The sequence below is a fragment of the Callorhinus ursinus genome, unplaced genomic scaffold, assembly GCF_003265705.2.
Source record: "Callorhinus ursinus isolate GAN/ISIS: 27379988/994484 unplaced genomic scaffold, GSC_fseal_2.0 scaffold23, whole genome shotgun sequence".
In the NCBI taxonomy this organism is placed as follows: domain Eukaryota; kingdom Metazoa; phylum Chordata; class Mammalia; order Carnivora; family Otariidae; genus Callorhinus; species Callorhinus ursinus.
In genome coordinates, this window is record NW_027397085.1 from 11,189,570 (window position 1) to 11,212,031 (window position 22,462).

The 22,462-nt window shown below is 39.3% G+C and overlaps 1 protein-coding gene across 1 annotated transcript in view; it reads right to left on the bottom strand.

Moving 5' to 3' along the window:
* NLN (neurolysin) overlaps positions 1-22,462 on the bottom strand; it is a 93,402-nt gene that overhangs the window by 43,886 nt on the left and 27,054 nt on the right. Inside the window, exons 2-3 of the mRNA XM_025892824.2 lie at positions 11,575-11,834; positions 7,412-7,560 (exon numbers count right to left, since the gene is read on the bottom strand). Coding sequence (XP_025748609.1) covers positions 7,412-7,560; positions 11,575-11,834 — 409 coding nt within the window. The remainder of the gene's footprint in view (positions 1-7,411; positions 7,561-11,574; positions 11,835-22,462) is intronic.

Sequence of the window (22,462 nt, forward strand, 5' to 3'; positions counted from 1 at the left end):
CTACAAGCCCCTGCTTTGGTGTGAGCCAGAGGCCCAGTGAGGACACTGGGAGTGGGGAACCATACTTCATGAAGACACATTTTAACTGGGGCCAGTTCAGTTGCATTCAGCATACATTCACTGAGCTCCTACTTAAATGCCAGGTACTGGAGAAACAAAGATGAATATCCTTGAGGTGCTCTAAGTAGTATGAAGGAAAACAAATTTTTAGCAGATAATATCAGTAGCAGGTAGTGAGTGAAGAGAGAGTTAAGTACTTGGGAAGCACAAGAGTGGTGTCTGGCTAATGGGGAAACTAAGGCAAGGTAGTTGATGCTTTGTATTAGGTCTCCAGCTACAACTTTCAGTAGTACTGATTATGACCAATAACTAGACTTACATGTTTCAAAATCAAGACGGGATGGTGTACGGGCGCCTGGGTGGCTCAGTTGGTTAAGTGGCTGCCTTTGGCTTAGGTCATGATCTCAGGGTCCTGGGATCGAGTCCCACATCAGGCTCCTGGCTCTGCGGGGGAGCCTGCTTCTCCCTCTGCCTACCACCCCCCTGCCTGTTCTCTCTGTGTCAAATAAATAAATCTTAAAAAAAAAAAAAAAAGGAAGGGATGGTATAGGTTAAGAAAATTACCATTACCACGCTGAATTTTGGACTTAGTTTTTTCTTTGCCTTTCTTTCTTTTTCTTCCTCCTCTTCTTCTTCTTCTTCTCTCTCCATTTCTCTCTCTCTTTCTCTCTCTTTTTTTTTTTTGCCATAGTCTTAAGACACTGGTTTGTGGATTTTAATTTGGCATAAGGTCTCCATGGCTGGTAGAGTAGGAGACCATACAATGCTTAAAAGCATCTTTACTTAATCCCATGACTTATTCTTTTACACTTTAACATTAAAACTTTAAGTCATTAATTGAAGATGAATTGGACTGACCAAAGCCCAGGGCTCTGAAAAAAATATAAACAATATTACAATAGATACCTGTATTTCTCGATTCAGCTGGCATCACTGAGACTCCAACTTCACTAAAGAATCCCTCTTCTGTGCTTATTGGTTAGCAATCCACTGGAATAAAATATTATATGCCTGGATTGTTTTATTTTTTTTTTAATTTTTAAAAAAGATTTTATTTATTTATTTGACAGAGAGAGAGACAGCAAGAGAGGAAAAACAAGCAGAGGAGTGGGAGAGGGGGTCGACGTGGGGTTCGATCCCAGGACCCTGGGATCATGACCTGAGCTGAAGGCAGACATTTAATGACTGAGCCACCCAGGCACTCGCCTGGATTGTTTTAACATGGAGACGCTGCATATTTTTCTCACCAACATGGCTTGAAAGAGGGTCTATGAAGCCTCTACTGGCTTCTGAGCCAACAACTAAGAAACCTTTGTCAAGACCGGGAAATGCCAAGACCTATGGCCCTGACTGCTGGCTTTTGATAATTGGACAAGTTTTTAGCTAAAGGAATGAGGAAATGCTTGTTTTAATTTCTTATTCTTTTTTTTCTTCTGGTGGAATTAAGGCTAAATTTAACATGTTAAATTTGCATGTAGTATTTTTAATCTACAAATGAATAAAATTACACACATACGTTATAAAGACAAATTAAATCCACCCTTCAATTTATGAAATACAATAGTAACAACACTGCTGCATTTACCTGTGCAACAGAAAACCATTCTCCTGACTTTTTTCTTTTTTTTTTGATAGAGAGAGAGACAGCCGTAGAGGGAACACAAGCAGGGGGAGCAGGAGAGGGAGAAGCAGGCTTCCTGCAGAGCAGGGAGCCCGATGCGGGGCTCGATCCCAGGACCCTGGGATCATGACCTGAGCCGAAGGCAGATGCTTAATTAACGACTGAGCCACTCAGGAGCCCTCATTTTCCTGACTTTTATGCTAAACATTTTTTCCAGTTTTACCACTTACATGTATATTGTGTAGTTTTGTTTCTTTTTGAGCTTGCTAAAATGATATCCCAATGTATGTAGTATTCTGCAACTTTTTTCTTTCATTGTTACTAAGATTCAGCCCTGCTGCTGCATGTGGCTGTAGCTTATTTACTGCTATAAAATATTCCAATGTAAATATACTAAAATGCATTGGTGCATTTTCCTGCTGATGGAAATCTGAGTTGTTTCAGTGTTTTGCTATTATAATGTTGCTATGAACATTTGTCCAATTTCACCTGTGTACAAACTCAAAAGTATTTCTAGGTCAACAGTGAGGGGGACAGCGAGGTTATGTTGAGTTATGGAGAATGTGAGATCCAACTTTCCTCCAAATTAGTTACTACTCTAATTTTTGAATTAATTTACACCTTTACCAGCTGGGCATTAACATTCCCACTGATTCACACTTGCAGATACTGGCCACTGTTAGACTTCTTTATTCTTGTCAATCTGGTGAGTAAAAATGGTATCTTATTGTGACCTTCATTTGCACTTCCCTGATTATTAATAAGGCTGAACATCTTTTCATGTTAAATTGCCGTATGTGTTTCTTCTGAAATATCTTTTCATGTCATTTGCTCAATTTTCTTTTGGGATGTTTGCCTTTTTTATTGATTGTAGTAGATCTTTATATATCCTAGGTACTAATGCTTTGCTAGTTTCACGTTTTACAAATTCTTAATTTAGTATTTAAGTATTTCAGTATTTTTAGTATTAGTCTTTTTTTTAAAGATTTCATTTATTTATTTGAGAGAGAGAGAGAGAACATGCGCACAAGGAGGGGGAGGGGCAAAGGGAGAGAGAGAAGGAGGTTCCCAGCTGAGCAGGGAGCCTAATGCAGGGCTCGATCCCAGGACCCAGAGATCATAACCTGAGCTGAAGATAGATGCTTAACCAACTGAGCCACCCGTGTGCCCCAGTATTAGTGTCTTTTCCCTTTATTAATGGAAGATCTTTATTTTTTCTAAAAGACTTATTTATTTTAGAGAGAGAAAGGGGGGGCAGCAGGGGAGAGGGGCAAAGGAAGAGGGAGAGAATCCTTAAGCAAACTCCCTGATGAGCAGGGAACCTGACTAGGGGCTCAATCTCAGGACCCTGAGATCATGACATGAGCCAAAACCAAGAGTCGGACGCTTAACCAACTGAGACACCCAGGCGCCCCAGAAGTTCTTTATTTTGATCTAGTCATGTTTATCAGTCATTTTACAGTTAATACTTTATAGTTAACAAATATTTCCCTGCTCAGGTGTCATAAAGATATATTTCTATATAAACTTCTAGAAGCTGCTTCTCAGTTTGGTTGTGAGGAGGGGATCCAATTTTTCCTTTTCCTTCATGGATAAGCCATGTCCTAGCACCAGTTACTGAAGGCCTATCTTTTAGATCTGTCACCAACTGTTCCCACTTTCATTTGAGGAACTAAACATTTACCTCTGTGACTCCTAGGAAGTTACCATTTCTTTTCTTTTTTTTTTTTTTTAAAGATTTTATTTATTTATTTGACAGAGAGAGAGAGCATGAGAGCAGGAACACAAGCAGGGGGAGTGGAAGAGGGAGAAGCAGGCTTCCTGCCGAGCAGGGAGCCTGATATGGGACTTGATCCCAGGACCCTGGCATCATGACCTGAGCCGAAGGCAGACGCTTAATGACTGAGCCACCCAGGCACCCCGAAACTACCATTTCTGAGCTTCACTATCTCCATTTATAAAAAGGGATGCCTCACAAGATTGGTATAAAAGTTAAATTAGATAACTACAATGCTGTGCCAATGTAAACTACTAACCACATGTTAGGAAGGAGGTAGGAAGACTATGGTACACTAGTCTCAGGCTCAATTATAATTTCATCCATCTATAGTCAACACATGACTTATTTTGGAGATTTTGAAACGTGACTGTAAATTAGTTGATACTTCTTACGCTGAGATGTAGTGTCCCTTGAATTTGGGCAGACTGCAGTCAATCAATACAGTATGGCCGAAGTGATGTTATGTAACTTCTGAGATGGTCAGAAAAGGCAATGCAGCCCCTGTGGAGTGCGCTGCGACACCCTTGTTGGACTCCTGAGTCTCCACGAAACATGTCCTACTACCCTGATGCTGCCATGCTATAAGAAAGCCCAAAGCACATAAGGAGACAATGTGGAGATGCCCAGACATGAAATGGAGAGAGAGGTATCTCTGGTTGGCTTCTGCATGCTTCAGCTCCAGACACCACTACCTTCAACCCATGCAAGACCCCAAGCCAGGGCTACCCAAATGCTTCCTTTCTCAATTCCTGATCTACAGAGACCATAACAGAAAATAAAATGATTGCAGCTCTTTCCAGCCAGTAAGTTTTGAATAGGTTATATACATCAGTAGACAACTGGGAGACTTATTGAGCACAGATTTTACATAAAGAACTGTGAAAAGTAATGTCGTATTTCTATTCATCAGTCCTAAGTGAAGAATGACATGAGAGCTAAAATAACATTTTAGATTGAATTAAGACCATTATAGATTATTGTCTACATTGGTGGTGTCTTGAGACCTCAGTATTATTCAAAGCACCTTCATTTTAGTAGATCATGCCTGAAATTGCTGACTTCATATAAATTTAAGATCCTATTATCCAGCTTAATGAAGGCTTTACGTGTTACATCATGGTTGCCATATTTTACTTACAACATAACAGAGAAAAGTAAATAGAATACTTAGATATACTTTGTCTTTTTTTTTTTAAAGATTTATTTATTTATTTATTTGACAGAGAGAGACACAGCGACAGAGGGAACACAAGCAGGGGGAGTGGGAGAGGGAGAAGCAGGCTTCCCACCGAGCAGGGAGCCCGATGTGGGGCTCGATCCCAGGACCCTGGGACTATGACCTGAGTTGAAGGCAGATGCTTAACGAATGAGCCACCCAGGTGCTCCTACTTTGTCTTTTTTTAAATTAATTTATTTTTTGAGAGACAGACACACACACAGCAAGTGGAGGGGAGGGGCAGAGGGAGAGAATCTTAAGATTCTCCACTATGGAGCCTGACTTGAGGCTCGATCTAACAACCCTAAGATGATGACCTGAGCCACAGTCAAGAGTTGGACGCTTAACCAACTGAGCCACACAGGTGCCCATAACTTTGTCTTTTAATTATGAATGGGATGAGATTTACCATTTGTTAAGGTGTCCAATGCTACCAGAAAGCTCATACTGATAGTTTCAGATCTTAAAAAATACTGCCTAAATACTGAGCAATATATAGAATTGTTGAATCGCTATATTGTATACCTGAAACTAATTTAACACTGTATGTTAACTATACAAGAAATAAAATAAAATAAAATAAATACTGCTTAAATAAACACAACTATTTGTCAAGGAAGGTGTTTGAAGGTAACTAAATTCACTAAATAAGCTTTAGTGCATTAAAAAAACCACAACAGCTATCTTTTATTATTCTGATCTCACCTTAACAGACATTGTAAAAGCTTTTAAAAATGGTCACACAACAATCGACATGTATAGTAATAATTAATTAGTCTTTTGGGAAAAAATAAAAACTATGGAAACAATTCTGCAACTACTGTAAATTACCACAATAAAACGCTGAAGTGAACCTGCCCAAACACATGAACAAATATGATGAATCCACTGGCATCTAGTCGGCATAGAACACTAGTATACTATACAGGCAGCAGTTTATTCCCAATTTAATGGGATCAGATCACAATATATACAGAATTTAAAAGTGTAACAGAAATCTAAAGTGACAAACCTCCCATATTGTGATAATATTCATAAAAATCAGAGAAAAGCATTAGATAGGACATATAACATTAAGATTGCAATACCTTCTTGAGGCTAGAAAGTCCCAAATGAAAACTTAGAAGTCAGAATGAAAACAGAGTTGATCAAAGGAAATTAGAAATTCTGGGAAAAAGTTCTAAAATACATATATAACATAGAGCTAGAAAGGAAATTAGATTTTGGGGGGATGAAATAAGAAATAGGAGACTGTAGGGACACCTGGGTGGCTCATTAGTTAATTGCCTGCCTTCGGCTCAGGTCATGATCCCAGGGTCCTGGAATCGAATTTTGCAACGGCTCAGGTCATGATCCCAGGATCCTGGAATCAAATTTTGCAACGGGCTCCTTGCTCAGCAGGGAGCCTGCTTCTCCCTCTGCCATTCCCACTGCTTGTGCTCGCTCTCTCCCTCTCTGACAAATAAATGAATAAAATCTTTAAAAAAAAGAGAGACTGTAAGGGCCATGATTTGAATCACATAGAATAATAACTGGGGTCAAAAGAATAAAACAATGTAACAATATAACTGTTACATTGTAACAGTTATAACAATTTATGTTATTTTTATAGTGCTAAAGATGAACAGTTATGAACCACAGAGACGAATATAAATTACAGGGGGAAGAGTGCCTGTTTGACATGAGGACAGATAGCATGAACATTTTACATGTCTAAATAAAGTCTTGATTACATATTCTTTAGTAAGTTACATATAAAACATCTGAAATAAAACTGCTTTTTTATTTAAACTCTTGCCATTATTTGCTAAAAACAACAAAATTTTTGAGGTTTTGCATTAAAGACACATGCAAAATTAAACAAAAATGTCTAAGATTATAAAAAAATGGTTGTTTTCCTAACAAACTGCTGAGTGTCATGAAAATTTCAAAGCAAAGACATAATGAAATTCTAGGAAGCAAATCAACATTGGTAATGAAAAAAGCAAAACATTCAAGACAGACCCACCTAAAACATTCATTAGCCATCATTTCTGTGAGTCCTGAAAAATGTACAGGAATGATGTGTGCAACATCAACAGTTAGGTCATCAACATGATGGCCAAAACCACATGATATGTGCAGATAAACAACTCACAATTCCATATGCTTGTAGCTGACCTGATCTAATATAAACCCTGCAACATTTTGAAAATTCTAAGAGGTTTTTACATTGAACCATTACGTTCATGATGGTTAAAAATCCTTAAATTTATAGATGTACACTTCTTTTACACTTGGTCTTCAGTGTTAAGTGAATATAACTGGCAATTCAACATAAACCTATGTGGTATAACAATATATAACACTAAAAAAACCAATATATAATGCTACGCTATGCCCATTAATATAATCATTAGAAACAAAATCCAGAAATTTTCAAATACTTCTTACTGTTGGCCAAAGATTTTTATTTTTTACAGTAGATTTCATTTTTCTTTTAAAGGGATTTATAATGTTAGGGTGCCGGAGTGGCTCAGTCGGTTAAGCTTCTGACTCTTGATTTTGGCTCAGGTCATGATCTCAGGATTGTGAGATCGAGCCCCATGAAGGGCTCTGCACTCAGCAGGGAGTCTGCTTGGGATTCTCTCTCTCCCTCTCTGACCCCACCCCCCTTTTGCACGCACATGTGCGCGCTCTCTCGCTCTCTCAAATAAATAAATAAATCTTTAAAGGGATTTATAATGTCATTTACCTGTAAATGTACAATTCTCAGAAATATATCTTCTCTCATGCTCATCTCAATATCAAAACGAGAAAGTCTTTTGTCTGCTTCTGTACTTGCTGCCCGTACATCTTTGTCAGAGGAGACGTGCTGGGGAAAGTCTAGCATGGTTCGTTCCACTGTCAATAGAGGAAAAAACCACAAGGACTCATCAAATCAGTACCAAGAAAAATACCTCCTACCTAGATGAATGATTATCCCAATTTAACTTTTCATTTTATACTTTCTGTAAAGGTTCCTAAGGCTATCAAGAAACAGCATCTAATGCAGGACTTGGCTGTGGCACTGGCATTATTAGGGACAATAAGGGTGTACACTGAGCACTTAACAAAGTATATTTAGGGTGTAATTTATTAACTGGGAATGCAGAAGGATAAAGACATAGTTCTCATAGTGACGCGTTTTATAGTCTGGGATGTGGGAGTATGGAATAGTTTGTGAAAAGATAAAGAACAATACAGGATAGAGCAGCTTACTTGTCAACGAATGGGATAGTAACTCAAAGACAGCAGGACTGAGAACTGGAGCACTATGTAATGCCTCATGGGGAAGGCTGGACCTTCGTATGGGCGGGGTAAGAGGAAGATCTCAGGAGAGGATTGGAGGAGAGACTAGAACAAGCATGGGGACTGGAAGAGACAGAGGATGTTTTAGAAAAAGGCAGACCAGGGGCGCCTGGGTGGCTCAGTCGTTAGGGGTCTGCCTTCGGCTCAGGTCATGATCCCAGGGTCCTGGGATCGAGCCCCGCATTGGGCTCCCTGCTCCGCGGGAAGCCTGCTTCCCCTCTCCCACTCCCCCTGCTTGTGTCTCTCTGTCAAATAAATAAATAAATCTTAAAAAAAAAAAATTAGGGGCGCCTGGGTGGCTCAGTCGTTAAGCGTCTGCCTTAGACTCAGGTCATGATCCCAGGATCCTGGGATTGAGCCCCACTCGGGCTCCCTGCTCAGCGGGAAGCCTGCTTCTCCCTCTCCCACTCCCCCTGCTTGTGTTCCCTCTCTCGCTGTGTCTCTGTCGAATAAATAAAATCTTAAAAAAAAAAAAAAAAGAAAAAACGAAAAAGGCAGACCAATTTAGTGGGAGGGGGTTTGTTTAGAATAGAAATTCTTAACCTTTACTACAGATTCCTTAGAGAATCATGTCAAAAACCCTCCCCCAAATGCTAACATTCATACAAGCATAAAAAAGTTGCATACAGTTACAGAAGATTCCCAGAAATCTCAGTGGACACAACCAGTAAGCAGCTCAATATTGGGGCTATTCCCGTTACATGATGGTGGTAATGCAGTCTGCTCTAATTTTCACATATTAGAATTGTTTCTTGGGTTTTTCATACATTTGTATTTTGACTTTAATCGGGCAAAAATCTGATGTCAGTAAAATAACCCATCTTACAGGAAAAAAATGAGTATGGTTTGTAGGGATGGTTGCAGCTATGCTGTGACAGTGAATACATGTTTGTTGTCTTTAGTACTTGGGCGGTATTCTAAAGAGGTAAAACTTCCACATGTGATACACAGTAGAGAGCAGAACATACCAAGAAATTGTCTAGTTAAACCAGCTACCTCACTTATGTCAGTCCTCTTCGAACACTGCTACAAATAAAGCTATAAAAAGTTGCCTAAAACATCTGAATAAATTCATAAGGTATGGTTTTAAAAATCAAGTTAAATAATTATTCTTTAAGTATTTCATGTAAAATATGCACTTTTATGTCTCTTGATTAAAGAAAGAATGGAACAGAATTAAAATTTCATATACACAGCACTTGTTTGATAGAGTTAACTATATAGTTACAATTTGTTTACTTTTTAAAATTAGCTCAAGAAGATATTAGGAAAAAAATCAAAATTGCTCCAGAACTAAAATGAAGAGAACAAAATGCAGGAGCCTAAAATTGGAAACATATTTTTTTTTTTAAGATTTTATTTATTTATTTGACAGAGAGAGACATAGCGACAGAGGGAACACAAGCAGGGGGAGTGGGAGAGGGAGAAGCAGGCTCCCCACCGAGCAGGGAGCCCAATGTGGGGCTCGATCCCAGGACCCTGGGATCATGACCTGAGCCGAAGGCAAACGCTTAATGACTGAGCCACCCATGCACCCCATTAACATATTCTTAAACGAACCATTTCCTTCCTTACTTTGCCACAAAGACCTGAACCAGACTTATGTTCTCATTGCCAAACTATAAACAGTACCTGACACTAGACAAATGAGGTTTTAACAGCCATTGCAGGAGGCAGATCGAACTCTGAGAATATGTACCAATAAGAGAAAGTTAGTCTTTTAAAAAAAAGCTACTCCTAAACTCAAAAATTTTTATGATTAACTCAAAAAGCTAAACTTATGGGATAGTAAGAATACCAGACAACTAAAAGTATATCCAAAAGATGTATTATTGGGGGGGGGGCGCCTGGATGGCTCACTTGTTAAGCATCTGCCTTCGGCTCAGGTCATGATCCTGGGGTCCTGGGATTGAGCCCCGCATCAGGCTCCCTGCTCCTTGGGAGCCTGCTTCTCCCTCTGCCGCTCCCCCCTGCTTGTGTTCCCGCTCTTGTTGTCTCTCTCTCTGTCAAATAAATGAATAAAATCTTTAAAAAAAAAAGATGTATTATTGGGGAAGAGGCAGAATTTAAGATAATTTTTAAAAAGATTTTGTTTTTTCCCCACTGATTTCTGTATTTGTTAAATGCGTAAGTCACCAGCTGGCATACCATCTTGGCCATATGTGACTGAAGAATTGACACTCTGAACGAAGGACAAAACCACATACAGGGAGGGAGATACACATGAAGCTGCCTTCTGGGAAAACTCTGCCAAATGGGGACCAATTCCATCCCTCTGACTTTTTTTTTTTTTAAGATTTTATTTATTTATTTGACACAGAGAGAGAGAGAGAGAGAGCATAAGCAGGGAGAGTGGGAGAGGGAGAAGCAAGCTTCCCGCTGAGCAGGGAGCCGGATGCGGGGCTCGATCCCAGGACCCTGGGATCATGACCTGAGCCGAAGGCAGATGCCCAATGACTGAGCCACCCAGGCACCCCATCTATCCCTCTGACTTTGACTAATGAGACCAACCAGGTCTTTTTTATTCAGCAGTTTAAACTCAAGACTTTTAGCCAGATTTAGTGGTCATTAATCAGAGTGAAGCAGGTGGTGGTAAGAGGCAGAAAATGAAACAGAAGAGGTAAGAGAGTCCCTATTACGGTGGGACGTAGGGAAGGGAACTCTTGGTGATGAGGGGCTGATGGGGGTAAAGAGAGGACTACGTCACTAGGGCTGTGCAGGATTCTGGACAACCTTCCAAATTCCAGAATACGTACAAATGTTTATGATATCCAATTCTACAGATAACCTATGTTCTTACAAAGCCTGGATGCATGGCCAAGGTTGCTCAGTCATAATACACTCGAGAGTACACCTAATCCTTAGGGGCAACTGACGTGAATCTTCATTTCTTTTAACTCAAAGGGCCTAATACTTATATTACAAAGATAATATATTTTAAGTGTAGGAAATATGGAAAATAGAGAAAAGCAGAAAGAATAAATTTTTAAAAATCAACTGTAAACCTAAAACTTAAGAAATTAGCTATTATTTAAATCTGTGTATTTTCTTCTGGTTTCCTTCTCTGTGATTTTTTAAAAATGTTATTAAACACTGTTCCTTAACATGATCTTAATGGCTACATAGTGTTGCAGAGGCTGAATGTATCATTATTTGGCCTTTCTACTGGTTGGCACCCAGGGGTTGTTTCCAAGCTTTTGCTATGACAGAGTACCTGTTTAAACATGAATTCATACACAATTTTTCCTGTATCTGATTATTTCCTTAGATTAAAAGCCTAGATGCAGAACTGGAGGGCTAGGATGTGAACTTCTTAAGAGTTTTGGTGTATTATGTCAAAATACTCTCTAGAAAGCAGCTGTAACGAGAAGGTACATTTCGTAGCACCTCTGCCAACATAATAAAAACATTTTAATCTTACTTAATTCAATTCTAGGCAATTAATTAATGATTATGGAAAAATCAATGTCTTGTAAAATTGGAAAATGGACTGCCCAAACAGAATGCATAAGATGGGTTATGAGGCCTACAAAATGAACTGTCGAGGTGTTTCTGCATCCCACTCACCTATATACTTCACTTCTACATCTGCCAGTGCTTGCAAACAGTTCTCATAAGTTACTTCCTCAACATCAAGCATTCCGATAGCATCGTACACCTGTTTGGTCTGCACGATGAGCTCCTCAGTTCTTGTTTTAATTTGCTCTGGTGAAAGATCCCATCTTAAAACATTTCTGCCAGCCGCAGTATAGGAAGACATTGCCTGAAGAGGAGACATCACTTCTCTTCCTAAAGTCATTCTGAATAAAATCCTGGAACCACCAACTCTAAAAAGAATCAGAAAAAGAATAAAAATTAAGCACTTGTTGGTCCAAAGTCAATACACAAATGCGTATTATCTAATCGAATTAAAAAGGACTTTTTCATAAAATTGAGCAAATCTCTTTCAGGTGAACACATAAGCACAAAACTAAATGCCTTTGTATTTTTTTTCCTCCTTGAATGCAGATTTAATGGAATTAGTACTTACCAAACACTGAATTGGTTATGTAATTAAATCATGTTGAGAAATAAAGTTAGTGTCAAAGACATAATATTGTCCTTTACAAATTAAACCAGCAATCTTTCTTACTTAAATGTTTTTCCTGTGCTGGGATGCCTGGCTGGCCAAGTTGGTAGAGCATGTGACTCTTGATCTTGGGGTTCTAAGTTCAAGCCCCATGTTGTGTGTAGAGATTACTTACAAAAATAAAATCTTTAAAAAATAAAAATTAAGAAGAAATAAATGTTTTAAATGTTTTTTCTGTGCCAACATCCACTTACAATGTAACAGACTCAAAACATATTTTGGGATTCAGCAAGGAAACATTTTCAAAAATGCTCTTTTTATAATGAACAATGTAAAGATTTTTTAACAAAAATTTCATGTAAATCAACTATGGCAATTTGAATTTAAGACTTGGGAATTAAACTCTGTTATTGCTATGACGTTATTCTAAAAGATAAAAGAAAAAGGAGATTAAGTGTATGGTACCAAGCTTTCACTTCCATAAAACTTTAAACTAATAATTGATGCCATACATGTGTATATATGTAATATACACCATATAGTATAATTTTAGAGTCTATAAATAAAAATATAATTAATAGCTAACATTTGTTGTGTGTTTAGGTACTGTACTAAAGGCTTTCCATTTATTCACTCAGTCCTCACAACAAAACTATGAGGCAGATAATGTGGTTATTCTCATTTTACCAAAGAGGAAACTAAAACACAGGAAAGTTAAGTAACCTGTCCAAGGTCACACAGTTGGTAATATGGTAGGAGCTAGGATTAAAAACATAGTAGAGATCCAGAACCCGCACTCTTAACTACTATGCTAAACTTCATTCCTATTATCTTACAAGATCCCAAAACAACCTTATGTGGTAGGCAGCGCATTATTCCCTTTTAATAGAAGATGCAGTTGAGGCTCAGAGAGGCTAAGTGACTTATCTAAGGTCATTCACTTAACAGATACTTCTGAGCATATACTGTCTGGTCATTGTGACAGGCATCAAAGAGAAACAGGCAAATTGAGTAGGACCCTGCTATTATAATACAGTGGAGAAACGAATTGATAAATGAACTATTATACTATATTGAGATGAGCCCTATGACAGGGATAAGCGGAGGGAACTCTGAAAGACCACAGAAGGAAGTTTTCTAGGAAGATTTTCCAGAGGGTACAAGGAGCAAGCCAAGATCTGGACGTGTCCAGAAATTATCCAAATGCCAAAAGCTGTAAGGAGAGAGGTCTGATAAGGTCAGCTGGAACTAGAGAATGAAGAGCCTTGGGAATCACTGAAGAGTTCAACCTTATCCTGAGGGCAGTGAGAGAGCCATCAAAGGGTTTTAATCAGGTAAGACATGAAGTAAGGTACACATTCTAGAGAAATCGCCTGAATTATAGTGAGTTGAAAGGTTTGGAAAAGAGAGATCATACTAGGGGAAAGCGATTACTGTAACTGGGGCATAATATTATGGTATCCTGAACTAGGAAATAGGGGGAACTGGAGTGACTTAGAAGATATTCAGGAACTAGAATCAATATGATGTGGTACTTGGTTTAGGTGTGGGTAGAGGGAGAGAGAGTCAAGGATGTTGTCCAGGGTTCTGTCTTGAAACCAGACGGATGGGTGGTGGTGGTACCATCACTAAACTAGGAAATTCAGAAGGAGGTGGCTCTTTGCGGGGAAAAGGAGAAATTCAATTTTGGACTTGCCAAGTTTGAAGTGGCTGCAGCACATGTAAGTGGAGTTCATTAATATTAGATGGTAATTGGAGTTAAAGGGCTGGTTGAACTGGCCCAAGGGAGTTTGCAGAATAAGAACAGAACAACTGAGCCTTAACTCTAATTTAGTCATTGAGGTAGAACGAAACAAGCCAGAATGGATTTAGGAAGTTGTGAAAAGTACGCACAGAAAAAGGGAAGGAGTGCATAAGTGCTAAATGTACAAATCTCAAAAAAGATGGAAGAGTCTGTTAAATTTAGTAGCAGGAATGTCCCTGATGGCTCTGGCGAGAGCAGTGTCAGTGGGATGTTAGTGGTGGAAGTCAGAATCCTATGACTGAGGGGGAGGAAGAAGGTAAAGAACTGGAGAGTGCATCTAAGCAATTCTCTAGAGCTGGATATATTTCAGATAAGAAGAGAGACTACAGCCTCAGTAAAATAAATAAAACAGGTAAAGTGGGAGAACTTAGGTTATAGTAAAAAAAGTATGGGTTTGAATTTAAGAATTCAAAGGTTAAGCAGTCTGACAAGATCCAGGACATTTTCCCAGAAGTGGGCGGTTGATATAAACGAGGTGGAAGAGTACAAATGGCCGACCATCTAGTATTGGATAAATTGTCTATGTGAGGGGTCCCTGGGTGGCTCAGTTGGTTAAGCGGCTGCCCTAGGCTCAGGTCATGATCCCGAGGTCCTGGGATCGAGCCCTGCATCAGGCTCCCTGCTCGGCGGGGAGCCTGCTTCTCCCTCTTCCTCTGTCTGCCACTCCCCCTGCTTGTGCTCCCTCTCTCTGAGTCAAATAAATAAATAAAATCTTTTTTAAAAAATCATCTATGTGAACACACAGAGTCAGCAGCTTGATAGCTGAGCCTGGGAAGAGAAAGGAAGACTGACTCAGAAACCAAAGTCTTCAAAGACTGGAGAAGACCAACCAGGTAGTTGGTGGAGGACATCATAAGCAGGGCATACGATGATAAAACAAGACTGTGAGCCTCAAAGGTGTTTTCATACAATGGTGAAGAAGTGTTCACCGGGGAGCATAACTGGGGGGGAAGGCAGGAGCTGGGGAACAAAGAAGATGCAGTCTTTCCTCCTTACTTTGTGCTATATGGGGTGTGGAAGAAAAAGGGATGTAGAGAAACTATTTTCCCCAGGGTTGAATGTATTCCAGTAAAGGTTAATAGAAGAAAAGACAATCCGGAGAGTATAAAAAAGTGGAGGAGTTTGTTTATTATGGGACAAGGGTTCCAGAAAAAATGAGGGAGAAATCTAAGAGTAGAATAGATAGCTAGATAGGTATTGGTTGTCCAGCCATTCGCTGCTTCTGTCTAACTAAGTATGTATACATTTTTCTTCCCGGTACCCATGCACCACCAACCCCCTGCCCCAGTCCATGATCTGTGAAGGTAGCTGTCTTTACCCTCAGAACTCCTGTTCCCAATGTGTGTAAGTGAGCAAGCTTATATCCTGGACAGTAGCTGGTATCCACCTTAGGACAAAGAGAAGAACCTGACTTAGGATGAAACAAACACTGTGAACAGAAGGAAGGAAAGCAAATATTTACTGATATCCCTGAGCCCCTGCATCAGTTAATTCTGAAACCTGACCTAGAGCTACTTTCATTATGTTTAAGCCAGTTTGAAGACAGTTTCATGTTATTTACTTCATAGAGGATCCTAACTGATACAGGAATGAAAACTGATAAAGGAATGAACACACACACACACACACACACACACACACAAACAAGTATGAAGGTCACAACAAGAAATAATGGATGACTGGAGGGTCTTTAATGCTTGGTGGTGGCTGAAAATAATATGGACGAAAAGTTCGGTGTGTGGAGTTGGCTGAAAATGTCCAAAATAATTATTTCCATAATCCCTCATGGAAACACAGAACTGAGGCCACAAGGAGGAGTCAGCCATGACCACGACTGACCGGCTTTCCAAGGAAGTTCCAGTAAGAGTGAAGAGGCTGGTCATGGGATTGCTGATGTAATGACCAGCAAGTGGACTGATGACTGAAACATAGCACTTCTGCAGCTTAACCCTGTTCTTTTCTCGACTCTTCCAAGCACAGACAAATTTTCATTATTGTTAAACACTTTTTTTTTTAAGATTTTATTTGTCAGAGAGAGAGAGAGAGCACAAGCAGGGGGAGTGGCAGGCAGAGGGAGAGGGAGAAGCAGACTCCCCGCTGAGCAGGGAGCCCGACGAGGGGCTTGATCCCAGGGTTCTGGGATCATGACCTGAGCCGAAGGCAGCCGCTTAACCGACTGAGCCACCCAGGCACCCCACTGTTAAACACCTTTAAGAGAAAATTACTTCCAACATTTATTGATAAGATGAACCTCCACTAGTTTTCCTTTATTTCCTAATATTTATCTAAAGGTTGAGTGTTTGATTACAGCATACGTGATTTTAACTCAGTGAAACTGGTAAAGATATGAGCACCTCCACCCTGGCTGAAAAGGTATACTCATAATCATCCTTGTATGGTTTCTGTTGCAATTAATGAAAAACTACCCCTTCCTTGAAGTGATACTATTCCCCGAATACGGAAGGGATAAAAAGAAAGGAACAGAAGTTAGAAACCATAATTTTATGGGTCAAAAGAACACATTATATATATATATATATTTTAAATATTTTATTTGTTTGACAGAGAGAGACACAGCGAGAGAGGGAACACAAGCAGGGGGAGTGGGAGAGGGAGAAGCAGACTCCCCGCCGAGCAGGGAGCCCGATGCGGGGCTCGATCCCAGGACCCTGGGATCATGACCTGAGCCGAAGGCAGACGCTTAACGACTGAGCCACCCAGGCGCCCCTATTTTTTTTACCTTATACTTTTTCTAACCTTTTGGGATTCTGTTTTAATCTCTTTCAGGATTTATAATTCTTGTTACCAAAGAAAAGGAGACAAAAGGATTCCCTCCTACTTCTAACTAAAACATTTTGATCTATTAAGAATTTTTCTATCTGCATCGTCTCTGCTTTTCCTCTTCCTTCGTCATTTTGCTGAATTATCCCTATTCCCCTTTGTTATGATTTCAAGCTCACTCAACACTTCAGATGCTGGTACGTTTATCTTTTCTTCCCCTTCCGTGGCTCCGCAGCCCTGGAGAACTGCACCTGTGTGGGAGAACCAGTACACCTGCAATCACTCTAGCAAATGTGATTGTACCCTTGAGACTCTGGTGAGGATTTTTCTGGTAACTTTTTGCAACTACAAAGTACCAAAGTTGAAAGCAGGCAACGCAGCATGATTCTGTCTTCTCTACAGGAGTTATTACATGTAATTATTTGAAAATGAGACTCTAGATTAAAGCTGAGGTTTCTACTATGTAATTAAACACTAATTTGTTTGTTTTTCTTTCTATAAACTTCCAGGCTCTATTATTTCTGTACCATCCATACCTTCTTCATTGTCTCTTCTCTCTTTAAAGCACTGTTCAACACAAAACTCGGAAACTTCTACCTAAGAAATAATACAGCATATTACAATGGAATTGACAGGAAGGTGCATTTGTTAGGGCTGCTGTGTCCTGTGTCCAACAAACAAATAAGGCTTGGCAAAAACAAAAACAAAAACAAAAAACAAGTGGCACAGATTTTGAAAGAGATCACCAGGTTGCAGAATTTCATTAGGAAAAATGAGCATGCTACAATTATTCTGAGTTAATTACTGTTTTAAAATTTTTGCAAAACATTTTATGGAATGTACTTTCAGAAATGCTCTGACTTATTGGATCATATTCTTTTGAAGCATAGTTTAAAGGCCCCCATTTCCTGCCATCAGGGCTTCTTTGACCATTCCTGTTCATCCAAATCTGAGCTTCTACCGCCTTTTACTTATGCCATTCATTTTAGGCATTTAAATTACTATCATCCACCTGTTCAATTGGCTTGACTCATACTCTGCATTAGACTAGGGCTTTCCCAAGCACAATAACCACTGTACATATCTTCTGTCAAAATCCCCAACCCTAACACACTGCACACTGCTGAGCACACAGTAGATGCTCATTTTGTACTTGAGATGGGACTGATGTGGCTAAAACACTGCAGCAACACTATCTTCCTTCAACGTCACAAATAAATACCCATGCAGGAAAACGTGTTTTATTAGAGCCAGGACTAGAGTGAAGATCATTCTGCAAAATGTCCTAACTTCTATTCCCCCAAATTTACACTTTATCCATGTCCTCATCCTTTCTCTATAGTGGTGGCATAGCATTTCCTGAAACTGCCCCAATTCCTTAAAACACCTGGCAAACAGTCCTAGTATTGACTTTAGAACTAATGTTTATCTATAAGCTGCTATTGAGGACTGTAATGTTCCCAGACTGGAATTATGTTTTCGATCTCAATTCAAACTTCACCTTCTCCAGGAAGCCTTTTTTGACTATCTTTAGCTGTTTTAGGAACCATTCCTCTGTTAACCAATAGTACTCTACATGTCCAATGACCAAAGCACTTACCATACTGAAAGGTAATCACCTATTGACTTGGTTGTGTGTCCAATAGACCTTGAGCAGAGACTGGGTTTTAGTGATACATGCACACCCTGAACCTAACATTGTTTGTGGTACATGTATATTTTAACGGTGACAGGCTTACCCAAAAAATTCCACTTAAGGTTATTTAATACTTTTCTTCTATTATCTACATGTCCAATATACAAGTAGTTCCATTTGAGAGTATTTAGCCTCTGTTGAGCATTATATAAAGCTCTGATCTGCAATTAGAGAAGATGGTACAGACAGGAAGACAGCACGTATTGGATGGACTCAAGCATCCTGAATGCTGCTAATAATTTTTCTTCTGAATCGACTGCTGAATTGGAGAAACAAATTCAGGATTAGTACTCAATTGTTATCGAGCCCTCCAGTTTGGGTACTTAGAGCTCTCTAACAAAGGTAAGCACCTGGTATTTGAGTTACTAGTGGTCTAGGCAACAGCTTTTTCATGTAAGGACTTTTTATTTTTGTATTTTATTTTTTTAAAAGACTTTATTAATTTATTTTGAGACAGAGTGAGAGTGAGAGAGAGATCATGAGCAGGGGGAGGGGCAGAAGGAGAAGCAGGCTCCTCGCTGAGGACCCTGGGATCATGACCTGAGCTGAGGGCAGATGTTTAACCGACTGAGCCACTCAGGCGCCCCCATTTAAGGACCTTTTAATTTGGCTTAGGATAGACCTGTTCCATGAACGGAATGTTATAGAATTACATGCCTTAGAATAAGTCACCTTTTACCAGTAAACAGAGACTCAGAGTCTTAGCCAAAATTATTTTTGATGTTCTTTAGCAGAACTGATGTCCAGAAAAATCCTTCTAGCTTGACTACTGAGTTTACAGGGAATGCAATTAAGTATGATAATCTCTTGAACCTCTACCCATTCCCGTGTTTTTTCTCTTAGTTTTAAAGAAAGAGGTGTCTTCCAACTTATGGTCTTCAATTTTCACGTCCTGCAAATTTTCCACTTACTGTCTCCACTTCCTTGTCTTATCACTAATTCGTCTACATTATTTCACTAAAAGTTCCCTGGCAAAGCTCACTTTTACTCTTTCCTAGTCCTTCTTCCACTTTTCTGACCATTTATTCTCCATCTCCTCTGCTGGCTTCTCTTCCCGTACCCACCAAAAAAAGTGGGTGTCTCCCATGATTCCATCCAGATGCCTAGCTAGAGCTCTAGACCTGAAGACATCTCAAATGTAACATGTTCAAAATGTGATCTTTCTCATGAATTCCTACTCCCAGTTTACTCATCATCTAGGCTCCGAAGCTAGAAACTTGCCACATATATGACTGGTAAGTATCATCATCACTCCCACTATTTATTAAGAGCCTGTTAATGTGCTGGCATTATATCAAGAGTTTACATGATTTTTCTTGTTTAATCCTCCCAAGAAGCCAAGAGGCACATATTAATAACCTACTTGTATGGGGCATGGAGAGTAAAGTGTCAAGATCACAAAGCAGGTGTGGAGCTGGGATTTAAACCTAGATCTGCATGCAAAAGCCCATATTCTTAACTACTATGCTATACTCATGTTGCAACACATCCTAGAGAAGGAAAACAGTAGATTTCTCACTAGTCACACCTCCATGATTGTCCCCCCGGCTCGTAATGGGGAGAGAATCAGGCAAGTCAAGCATACATACTGACGTCACTTGTCTCATCTGCTATCTATACCACTCCCTGAAGGAATGCTGCAAGGGCTGTGGAGGAGTGCCCAGCTTCAGCTTTCATCCAGCTCTGAAAAACAGGCCATGTAGGCAGAGGCAGCTTAGAGTCACCCATTTTCAAAGACTAAAACACCTCAAATTGGGACAACCTGATGGTTACTCTTTGCACCCAGGTCTCATTCTTTTCCAGAGCCCTTTGATAACTGTTCTTAGGTAAGCAGTAAACTACTTGAAAAAGTGTACTCACCAGAAGCTGCAAACACATTCTTAATGTACTCAGGAAAACAATTTTACATTTCACGTAGATAAGGCTCAGCTGAAGCATTCTAAGAAAACTTTTATGCAACAAATGCTAGTTCTTTATTCCCTGGTGATTTCTCAGATAAGATACAGTGAGCTATTACCATCATCTGTGAATATGCCTACACTCCAGATTATATTATCAAGAAAAGATTCATCATAAAGGGACTTCCCATGAGGTAAATTAGTTGTTTCCGTCATTCCTTTAATTAATACTTACTGAAGTTACAAAGGTGAATAAGACACAGTTATTGCCCTGCAGGAGCTTACAGACTAGTGAGGAAGAGACAAAGAGACAGAATACAAGGCAGCAAATTTTATATGAATAAAGTGATGGGGAATTTAGAGGACAGAGCAAGCAACTCTGCCATGGGGAAGTTCTTCTGTATTTCTCACTCTCTGCATACAGACAGGCAGACACACACACACTTCTTTCTTTTATATCCTTTGTATAAAATATTTTATTTTCAATATTTTATTTTTTGTTCTTATTAGCTGTTGCTAAATAGCTAACAGAACTGATCTAGAGTTACTATACTTCCATTTTATTTCAATTAGCATTTGTGGAAGGTCTTCCACGTGTATTCCAGGAAATGTTCCTAACATTAGCTACTTCTAACTTCTAAATTCCTTAAGTTCAATGTTTCTGGGTCTATATGTCAACTGGATACTTACTCTATACAATCTGTATTAAAAAACTAAAAAATAAATGACACATCTAAAGACTGCTTTGGTCTTTTTTCAATCTATTAGGAAAAAAGCATGAATTTATAAGTTAAGTCCCTATGAAGTACCTGATACTCAGTAGATGTTTGTTGAATGAATTAAAATCAGTATGAAGATCGAATACCAGCCACAGATTGGCTGGTGAAACACTCAGAAGGCTGACTGATCTTTTTCTCCTAGGTCAGGGGAAGAATGAAGACATTCTCTTTCTAATTCTACTAGAATGTAAGCTCTTTAAGAACACACTCCATGTCTTACTCACCTTTGTGTTTCTTGGCAAATGTGGAAGAATGTCTTAGTTCAAAGTATACATGTTGTAATTGTTGAATCAATGAGATAGAAAAGTGATGAAAAATCTAAATTTGTCCTAGAATGACTATTAAGTTCAGCCCAAGACACCAAGTAAATAAGGTAATAAGGCAATCAAGAGAAAGTGCCAAGACAATAAAGTTGTTGAAGAAAAGTAATTAAGTAAGGGATCTATCATAAAGATACTTTGAGTCATGGACACATTATCTACAGAATATGCCAGTAGATTTGGAAAGTGAAGCACACAATAAGACTGCTCTTGCTTCCACCTGCTGGTATGGGAAAGTAATTTCTTAGATTATACAGAAAATGTTTAGCAGCTCTAGGAAAACTTTGAAAAAAAATGAACTTTCAAAGCACTCTTGCAAAGGTAACATAGCGCGCTTTCCATAAAGAATCCATTCACAAAAACGTATACCATGATCTCAGCCACAAATACTTTGAATACAGAGCAGAACTACCCTAAACATAGAGACATTCCAGTGGCCTTTATTTTGAGTAGTCTCCTATGTTTGATAAAGCTAAAAGCAGTATCTATTTTCTTTCATTGTACAGTCCCTTTTTTGCACTCACAGAAGTAGCATTTAAATTTGATGACGAATGGTCACAGAAATTCACACATGTGAAAATACACAAATACATAGAAATGAGTGGATATAAAACTGGTGAAATGTGAATAAGGTTAGCAGATTGCATCAATTCCATATTGTAACTGGGGAAAACGGTATGAAGTGGATATGGGACCATTCTGTGTTATCTCTCATAGCTGCATGTAAATCTGTATCTCAACATTTAAAGTTTTTTTTAAGATTTTATTTATTTATTTGAGAGAGAAACACAGAGATAGTGACAGAGGCAGCAAGAGAGAGCATAAGCAGGCAAGAAAGGGAGAAGCCGGCTCCCTGCTGAGCTGGGAGCACCAACTCAGGGCTCGATCCCAGTACCCTGGAATCATGACCTGAGCTGAAGGCAGACGCTTAACCGACTGGGCCACCCAGGCACCCCTCAAAATTTGAAGTTTTTTAAAAAGGTGGCTGAGTGCTGTATATACCACTGTGGCTCCTTTAAGGGGAGGGAGAGTCAAAGTATGACTGGCTTTTCCAAAGTATAAAATCCATGACTCCACAATGACATACATGAGTGAAAAAGAAAGGAGG